Here is a 10,535-nt window from a genome sequence, read left to right on the forward strand (position 1 = left end):
GTTCAAGGTCGCGAAAGGTGGATTCAGTCGTTTTGAAAAAAGAGCAGAAGAAAGTGTTGTGTTGAATGGATATATAATTTAAAGTTTCCAGACGGCTATGCTTCAGATTTGAGAAGATGAGTCGATATGAATGAGTTGAAGCTACATGGCTTGAAAAGCCATGACTGTCATGTGTTTATGGAGCGTTTACTGCCGGTTGCTTTAAGGCACCTTCTCCCTAAAAATGAGTGGAATGCCATAACTGAGATTAGTCAATTTTTCAGAGACATGTGCACTTCATCAGTACAAATTGAAAAAATGACAAGTCTCGAGAAAAATAATGTCGAGATAGTCTGCAAATTGGAAAAAATACTTCCACCTTCATTTTTTAACTCAATGGAACATCTGCCAATTCATTTGCCATATGAAGTGAAAGTGGGTGGTCCTGTGCAATATAGGTGGATGTATCCTTTTGAGAGGTAATATCAATATCTTTTACGAAGCCTTTTAAGGTTATTACTTAATGTCATTTATTCTTAACCAATTTTTTTGTAGGTTCTTGAATCATTTGAAAAAAAAATTGGAAATAAAGCTCGTGTTCAAGGGTCATTATGCAACGCATATTTGCTTGAAGAAATAGCAAATATTTGTTCTTTTTACATTGAAGATCATATAGACACGAAGGCAAAAGACCTTGACATAGGTCAGAAAAAGGCGAAGTATTCTACCTTGCCCGAGCTATTTCAAGATCATGAGGGCACTACTTTTGGAAAATGTCGTGAAAGATTTTTGGAAGATAACGAATATGAACGTGCACGCCTCTATGTTTTATCTAATTGTGATTCTGATGAGTTGAAAGGTATGGAAAGGTAGGTGAAAAAATTTTTAATTATAAACGTTGTTTCAAGTAAAACATGCAAAAATTAATTCAAAACTTAATTCGGCATTTTTGAATAGGTTGTTTGAGGATTACATCAAAAGAGAATATCCTGAGGTTTCTATGGCCGAGAATATTTGGAACAAATTGGAAACAAAATTCCCTGACTGGCTTAGAGATCAAGTAAGTAAATAATATATATTCTATAATGCTTATTTAAATTATATATTATTTGGTAAATAATTGGTTCATTATCATTAATTCTATGTAAATAATTTAAAAGATCCAGTTGTAGTTGCCTTAGCAAATGGACCTTCAAGAAAAGTAAGAACATGGAAGCGTTATTCCATCAATGGTTACAAATTTCGAGCTTTCATAGATGGGAAAGATTTGGAAAAGTCGACAATTAACAATGGAGTGTGTGTGAGTTCGATCAAGGAGTGACTACTATGGAACCCTAAATGAAGTTGTTGAGTTGTCTTATACTGGCGAGAAAAACCCTTACAACGTTATTTTATTCAAATGTAATTGGATAGATAACTCAGAAAGAGGAATGCAAGTACATAAGGAATATAAACTTGTGGATGTTAATCGGAGCAAAAAATTTCCAAAATATGACCTATTTGTGTTAGCATATCAAGTGGAACAAGTTTGCTATGCTCCTTATCCAAATATCAAAAGAGATAAAGACCAGTGGTCAGCAGTATTTAAAATAAACGCAAGATCACAAGTTGATACTTCTACTGATGAATCTATCTTTCAAGAAGATGTTAATAATGGTGATACAACATTGGCAATAATTGAAATAGAAGATGAGAATGAAAATGTGGAGGAGGAATAAGAAGAAATGCAAGGAGATGAAATGGAAGTACAGAATGATGATATGCAAGAGGAGGAAGATGAGGAAGAGTTAGGAGAGGAGGCTTTGAAGAAGTATTTAGAAGAAGATGATGATGAGGATTTTTTAGATTCGCTTTTTGAACGCAACGAAAACACTAATTTAAGTGATGATGATGATGATGATGACTAGGATTTATATTAGTTGTAGATGTTTTGTACCCTTTCTTTTAATTTTATTACTTTGTTGGTACTATTAGTTGTAGATGCCGTATGACTTAATTTAATGAAATCTAGTTTGTTTTCATTCAATCTTACTTTTTATTCAATCTTATTTTTTTACTTTGTTGCTATTATTTGATTACTTGACCGAGAGGGAGAGAGTAATATTTAATTTCTTACTTTGTTGCTATTATATGATTATTTGATTTCTTACTTTGCCAATTTCTTATTTGGTTGCTATTATTTGATTATTTGATTTCTTACTTTGCCAATTTCTTATTTTGTTGCTATTATATGATTTTTTGATTTCTTACTTTGCCAATTTCTTATTTCGTTGCTATTATTTGATTATTTGATTTCTTACTTTGCCAATTTCTTATTTGGTTGCTATTATTTGATTATTTGATTTCTTACTTTGCCAATTTCTTACTTTGTTGCTATTATTTAATATTTTATTTTGTTGCTATTATTTGATTTCTAACAATGTTGAAGAATTTAGTTGGTTTCTATGGCGTCGAGGAGACGAAGACATGGTAGTAATAGTAATGCAGGAAACCAAGGACATGAAAACGAGAATGAAGAAATACCAGCAGGTCATCAACAAGAACAACAAAATGTGCCAGTTGACAAAATTCATCTCGATTCTCTTGAGCAAGATGGCGTTTGGTAAGTATGTTATTTTTTCGTAATTAATTATTTTTATAACGATATATATATATATATATATATATATATATATATATATATATATATATATATTTATTATATTGTCATTTTTTTTTCAGGTTTAGTGATGAATCCGTTGTGAACTTGATATCGAATAATATTGGATGCAACTACAAAGAACATGCCATGAAGACACGTTTACGGCAAATGATTTATCGAGCTTATCATAAGGAAGAGCATAAAAAGTCGGATTGAATTAGTGTTGAGTTGCACCGTAGATTGAAAAATAGACCACTTGAAGATCCTAGTTTCACGGAAAGATCGGAGCAGAATTCAGCCAACCGTAAGTCGGGAAGTGACGAGAAAGGGAAGGCGTTGGGTACTCACCTAATGGGTCGAAAAAACACATTGCAATATATGGACTCAATGGTAATTTCTTCACTTCTTTTTTTAATTTATTACCTTTTTTTTCTTTAACTTTATTTAAAGTTAGTAATTATATTTAACAAGTATCAAAATTGTAGGTTGATAAAGATGGAAAAGGAGAAATTCCGTCCGCTTTGAAGTTGTTGGAGAAGACAAAGAAGCATAGCACAAAAGGATGGTTATCCAAAAAAAGGCAGTCAACTCTTCGTAAGTTACTATAATTATTTAATTTCTAAATCATTTTTTCAATCATGATTATTTAGTAGATGGTATCTAATCTTTCGTTTTTTATTGATATAGGGTAAAATCATCTCAAAGAAAACTCAGCTTCAGAGTCAACGGGTCGAGAACATCGATGATAATGAGATTTATATTGAAGAACATGGAGGATTTGATAAGAAAGGTAGAGTACTTGGCGCGGGAAATGCAGCACCACAAATTTGGGAGCACCACCGCTGCTCGACTGGTAACCTCTTTTCTACTCCTCATACTTCGGGTTTTGTTGGTAGAGTCGCAAAAGAGAATGCCCGACTTAAGCAAGTCGAGGCCAAACAATCTCAAAGGCTTGCGGCAATAGAGGAGTTCTTGAGCCAAGAAGGTTTTACTACTCAAACTTGTAACCCCGGAGGTGTATCTCAAGCTAGAAATGACTTTGATGATGATGGTGGCGACAATGCTAGGCCTACTCCTACTCCCGTGTATTGATTAGTAGTTGTTAGTTGATTAGTAGTTATCACTCCTACCCCGTGGTTTATGGACTTATTTAGCTTTCTTTGTTGAACAATTATTGTACTAAACGGTTGTAAACCTTTTATTTTAAGTTAATGCGAAGACGTTGTTTGGAAATCTCGTCTTGAACGAGTTGTGAATTTGTCAATTGCTGGATTTTCTGTATGTTTGTAGGAAACCGGGAGTATATGTAATTGCATTCAAAGCAATGGGGGAGCTGGAAAAGCGCTGTAAACCCCGTGGTTCATTCTGCCCTGCGACGGAATTTGCGACGGATTTTCCGTCGCAAAGTTTGACTAATGGGTTGACTTTGGGGACACGTGGCCTTTATGAAAAGTATTCTGCGACGGATTTTCCGTCGCAAATGTTGACTTTCTGGTTGACTAATGTGCCTACGTGGCCTGTATGAACAGTGAACTGCGACGGATTTTCCGTCGCATATTTTGACTTTCTGGTTGACCATTGTGTCTACGTGGCCTCCCATGAACAGTGAACTGCGACGGAATTTCCGTCGCAAGTCCATCTATTGCGACGCGTTACTGTGACGCTTTGATCCGTCGCAGATTTTACTTTGCAACGGAATTCCCATCGCAAAACTAAATTTTGCGACGAAATAAAGCGACGGAATAAATCCGTCGCAAGTTCTATATTTGCGACGGGATTGGCATATTTGCGACGGAGTTTTCCGTCGCTATGGAACCTTTTCTTTGTAGTGATATGAATATTTTGGCTGGGCACCAACAATATCTCCTACTTGTTAGTTCTTGAGCTATAGTGAATATTAGGATGATCCTCCAAAAATCCCAAAGTAGAGATTCTCCTCTTGATTGCACCCAAGATTATCCCTTATCCCCACTAAATAATATTTGCTAGATATTTGTTTAGTAGTTTACCTTAAAATTGATTACTTTTTCTTTTTTTTTTCTTGACAGCAACAAATAGCATAGCTTACAAAAGAGCTTCTTGGGCAAGATTATGAGCTGTCCTATTCACCCCCCTAGGACAGAAACTAAGAGAGCAACAATGAAAAGGGGACGCAACAGACTTTAAATCATCGATAATGCACTTAACAGATGCAATCGCCTTCTCCGCTTCAGCAACCTGCATAACCAAGATAAGACAATCCGTAACAAGTCTAACATGAAGGCATCCTTCGCCAAGGCCCATTTTAGTGCCATGATAGCTGCATGTCCTTCAGCATGCAGGGCAAAAGATGCAAATGAGCGAGCGTGAGCAGTATTCCTTAAGGTCCCATTGCCATCCAACAAGCACCACCCCATGCCAGAACTTCTATCGGCCCTCCAGGCAGCATCACACTTGATAGTGCAAACATTTCCGCACCCAGGTCCACCAACAATCCAATAGGGGAAGGAGTTTCTAATTCTCTTAGCTAAACCAAAAACCGGAGAGGAGTCCAACAAAGGTGCTCTAAGGAGACTAGCATCCTTACTACACACAACCTCATTCATACATTGAATGTTACCCATAATAGAATTGAGAGCACTCAAAGGCCAAGGGCGACGGTTTTTGAAGACCATCTCATTCCTACAACACCAAATTCTCCAGAGGGTAGCAATAAGGGGAAAGAGGAGGGAGTTAGGATCTGGGCCAATTAAGAAATAAGTAACCCAGTTTACGACCAACACCCTAGCATTAATGTCCACCCCTCCCGTGATTCTAAGTCCTAAAGGACAACCAAACCATAAAGCCTTTGCAAAGCTACAATCTCTGAAGAGGTGAGAAATAGATTCCCCACAAGGAGATGATTCATCACAAAGAGAACAGGAAGAGCGCCAAGTCATTTTTCGTTTGAGGAATTCAGAGCCCACTGGAAGTGCATTAGCCATAAATTTCCATAGAAACACCTTTAGTTTGTTAGAAACAGGCAACTTCCAGAGCTTCGATTTGCCGTAGGCCACAATTGGTGTAGACTGATGTGAATTTAGCGGAAGCGGAATACATTTTTATAAGGTTGTTTTTGTATTTTTGAATAAAGGGGATATTTGTTTCAAGATCAATGAAGACCTCGAAAACAATGGGATATTTGCCGTAACTAGACCTATATTTACGTCAATGGATGAATTGTTTGATACGCGTCAAACAATCCGACTTAAACTTTGGATCGCGTCCTCGGTCTAAGCAAGGTACGAAAAACTCGTTTCGACCTCTTGAGCCTTTTACTCGTGTAACAACACAAATAAGAAGACAAGTTTCTCACACATGGTGAACCTTTTTACTCAAAACATCATGCTTACAAATGAAGAGAGCCAAGCCTTATATAGGCCGAATGATGCTTGGGCTCCAAGGAAAGCTTTCAATGTTTGCATGAGTTCTAGGTGCCTAGTTATTAGTTTTGACTAGTGTAGAAAAACTAGGAAAGACTTTAGAAGAAAACTAGAAAAGACTAGGTAGAAAACTAGGCGATTAAGAAAACTAGGTGGTATAAAAAACTAGGTAGTTCCATGCACTGGCCTTGGTCTGTCCCGAGGTTCTTCATCCCTTTCTTCACGGTTTGCACGGCCCCTAAGCCTTATTCGGACTGTTTTTGTTTTATTTTTCGCGTCCCTTGATACGGTAATTTTCTCGTAGAATTTTCGTTAAAGTTCTCGTACCGTGTTCACATCAATATTCTAGAGCGATCAACATCCGAGGTAGATCCATTAGATAAGCCATAGCGGCAACATAGTATCCCGACTTAACTATGAAAGCACCATGTTTAGAGAATTTCCAGTAGAAGGAGTCATCAGAGGGTTGACACGGGATATAAGTTGCGAGGATTTTCTTTGTAATTTCCTCCCCCGGATCGAAGCCAAGAGAAAAAAGATCCCATCTTCTATGATTATCATGAAGCTCACCAACCAGTAGCGTGGAGTCAGTAGGAGCATCAATAGAATCCCCTCACAGATCATGAAGACTATAGCCCTCGATCCATTTACTCTTCCAAACATTAAGACGAGAAGAGGATCCAATGGTCCAAGCAATATTGTTAAAGATAATATCGGAGCCCCAGACAAGGCTTTTTAGAGCCCATGATGAAGCATGGGGAGCCTTCCAACGGTTTTGAAATAAAATATCATCTTGAACACCAAGTTTGGGACCAATAACTTTGCTAATAAGGCTTCCCGGAACACATAAGATTCGTCAGGCAGACTTGGCCAGAAGAGCTTGGTTAAAACATCCAATATTGCGAAGTCCAAGACCCCCTTCTCCCACAGGCCTACTAAGGAATTCCTTACTACACCAATGAATAGACTTATTAGTTCTAGTTCCACTCCGCCAAAAATGCACCATCAAGGACTGGAGCTTTGATGTTACACTTACCGATATGTGAAATACCGATAGAGAGAAAAGAGATAGTGAAGAGAGAACGGAACGAATGAGAGTCAATTTACCAGCCAAAGAGAGAAGAATGTTATTCCAGGAGGATAGCCTTCGCTTAATCTTGTCAACAAGAAATTTGAATAAATCCCTCTTAGAAGGCCCAATACTCGTAGGTAATCCAAGATAGTTGCCAAGATCACGCTTGGGAGAAAATTTAAACTCAGACAAGCACTTCTTGACCGTCATAAGTGAGCAGTTTGGACTGAAAAGTAAAGAGGACTTATCTTTATTAAGGCATTGCCCAGAGGCACCACAGTATTCATCGATAATGTTCATAAGAAAGTCCAAATCCCCATAGTCACCTCGGATAAAGAAGAGGGAATCATCTGCAAACAATAAATGGGAGATTTCCGGCCTGCTCTTGCAAATTCTGATACCCTCAATGAGAATGCCATCCTGAGCGTAGAGAATCATTTGAGATAGGACTTCCGTGCAGAGCGCGAAAATATAAGGAGATAAAGGAGCACCTTGCCTAATCCCACAACAAGGTTCAACTTTTTCCATAGGAGCACCAGTCAATAGGATTTCATAAGAAACAGATTCAATAGTACTCATAATAAGCTCAACCATAGGGCCCGACAAACTTAAGCAAGAGAGCACCCCTCTTATAAAATTCCAGTTCAACCTATCATATGCTTTACTCATATCTGCCTTTAAAGCCATCATACCCTTTTTGCCATAACTCCTATGATTTATGGTATGAAGTATTTCTTGGGTGATAACAATATTATCTGCAATACTTCAATTAGGGACAAAAGAACTTTGAAATGGACTAACAAGATCATCCATAACCCCTTTCAATCTATTAGCAATACACTTAGTGACAACTTTCATGATAATATTGCAGAGGCTAATCGGTCGAAAATCCCCAACTCTCTCCGGGCAATCACTTTTGGGTATAAGAACAATAAAGGTTTTATTGAAATCCTTAAGCACAGTACCCGAATTTAGCATATTGAGAGCTCCTTTAATAACATCATTCTTAACAATAGACCAATACCTTTGGTAAAAAGCCGCCGAAATACCATCAGGACCCGGTGATTTTAGAGGTCCCAATTGGAAAACAGCCGCACGTACTTCTTTTCTCGAATAAGCACGACCCAATCTGGCTCTCTCCTCCATGCTTACTTTACGCTTAAGATTATCAAATAAGTAACCGAACTTATTTAAGTAATCTTCAAAACACTCAGGCTCAGAATAAGACTTAAAAATAGTGGAGAAGTGTTTATGGAACAAACCACCAATCTCCTTCATATCAAAAGTCCATTCATTAGATTCCTTCTTAATCCCCAAGATAAGATTAGCACCAGATCGTCCTTTAACCCAATTGAAAAAATACTTTGTGCACGTGTCACCCTCACAATTCCATTTCAATTTGGTACGTTGACGCCAATAAGTACCAGCAGCCAGAGAGAATTCCATAAGCTTTTTGTGACATGATTCGTAATTAATAGTATCACCACCATTCTCAATATCCATAAGATAGGACTCAAGATCCTGATCAAAAGCGCTCCACTTAAGTCCCCATTCGTCCTTTTTGTTAGAAGCCCAAACTCTGAAAGCGTTATTTATACGACGTAATTTTGCCAAAAGAACATAAGAATCATTACCCTTATCTTTTCTTTCCCAGCTTTCTTTAACCAGACTACTACACTCGGCATGATCAAAACACCAAGCTTCAAGCCTATAGACCTTCTTCTTGGTATTGAGAGCCATATTTGTATCAAGGATAATAGGTGCGTGATCCGATATTTGAATAGGTAGATGTTTGATAAAAGTATTAGGGAATAGAGAAAGTCAATCATTGGAAGCAAAACCCTTATCAAGTCTTTCATAAATTCGATGTGGATTCTCCGTATTATTGCACCAAGTGAATCTAGGTCCCTTAAAGGGGATATCCATCAAACAATGCACATTTTTCCAGTAAGAGAATAAGTTAGCTCCTCTAATTAATTTATCACTGCCACCTAACTTATCAGAAGAGAATTCAACTTGGTTGAAATCACCAATGAGCAAGAAGGGTTTGTCAAGGGAATTAAGATGATAGGTGAAATTTTCCCAAACACCACCCCTCTTTGAATGATCAGGTTCACCATAAACATAGCACATATACCACATGCTACCCTTACACTGATTAACCAAGAGGATAATAAGATTGCAACTGATATAGACACATTCTAATTTACAGCTACTTTTCCAACCAACCCAGAGTCCCCCATTTAAGCCGTTAGCATCACACCCAACAGAATGAAGGAAACCCATAGGTCGCAAAAGAGCATCAACTAATCGTACCTCACATTTAGTTTCAGAAAGGAAGACAAAATCTAAATTATAATGAAAAGACCTACATAATGCTCTAATTTTAGGAATAACAGGGGCAAGTGGATCCTTAAGGCCCCTGCAATTCCAAGCCAAACCTTTCATGGAGAACAATGAGGTTCAGACCACCGCATCCTGGCCGCCCAACAACATTGCCAGACCCCGACTTCACCCAACCAAGCACATCTCATACAAAAACCCAACACCCGTAAACAGACTCCAGCACAAGTACCATCTCCAAACCATCCAACCCTAACGAAAAACCCAGAACAGAACCACACGAGCATAGAAAAGCCACAGCATCCAGACTCACCCTTCCGAAAAGATAGAGAAATGACCTGACGACCATAAAAAACAACAAGCATAGAAGCCAAAACCCATCGGCAGCCATAAGCATCAAACATCAAAACTGCAAACAAGTCTCGAAGACTCGAATCTCACCAGACACGGGAACATCAAAGCCACCCAAGCATGCATCAGGAGCAGGAGTAGGAGCTTAAGACCCACCACCGACACCACAGAGACACCCGAATCACCAGAGGATACGTCCCATGACCACTGCCAAACAAGCAAACAGACCAAACAGACGGACGCTACTAGTCGACACTAGGGAAAAAAGAAAAAGGAATGACAGGTGGGGGGAAATGGGGGGATCACCGTGTCAAACCCAACAAGCTACCACATAGGAGAGTTGCGAAACCAACGGGAGAGTAAAAATCATCGACAGACAGGACAAACAAACCAACAATCCAGAGGTGGGGGGAACGGGGGGATCACCCATGGATTGAGAATGAAAAAAGGCAGTGACAGGACAAGGTACCGGAGGGAACGGGCTGAACACTCTTAAATAAAAGGTAGGACGTGAGTACACCACCATAAAAGATGAACTCCACACTCTTCTCCTATTAAAATTAATTACACCTTAATGGATAAAAAACACCCAATAACCAGACGAAGTCATCAGCTAGAAAAGAAACCAATTCACCCATGAAACAAACAAAGACACCGAGAAAGCCACACCAGCCAGAACCACCAAGGAGGGTTTAAGCTTCTATTCAATTAAAGATCAAAAAACATCACAGACGCAACCACGGTCAGA

The 10,535-nt window shown here is 38.5% G+C and overlaps 1 protein-coding gene across 1 annotated transcript; it reads right to left on the reverse strand.

Moving 5' to 3' along the window:
- Positions 1-8,914: 8,914 nt before the first annotated feature.
- LOC141586100 (uncharacterized) lies at positions 8,915-9,541 on the reverse strand. The gene has a single exon (XM_074407232.1). It carries the CDS (start codon positions 9,539-9,541, stop codon positions 8,915-8,917), a length of 627 nt encoding a protein of 208 aa, XP_074263333.1.
- Between the last annotated feature and the right edge of the window lie 994 nt (positions 9,542-10,535).

The sequence above is a fragment of the Silene latifolia genome, chromosome 1, assembly GCF_048544455.1.
Source record: "Silene latifolia isolate original U9 population chromosome 1, ASM4854445v1, whole genome shotgun sequence".
NCBI classification, from domain to species: Eukaryota; Viridiplantae; Streptophyta; class Magnoliopsida; order Caryophyllales; family Caryophyllaceae; genus Silene; species Silene latifolia.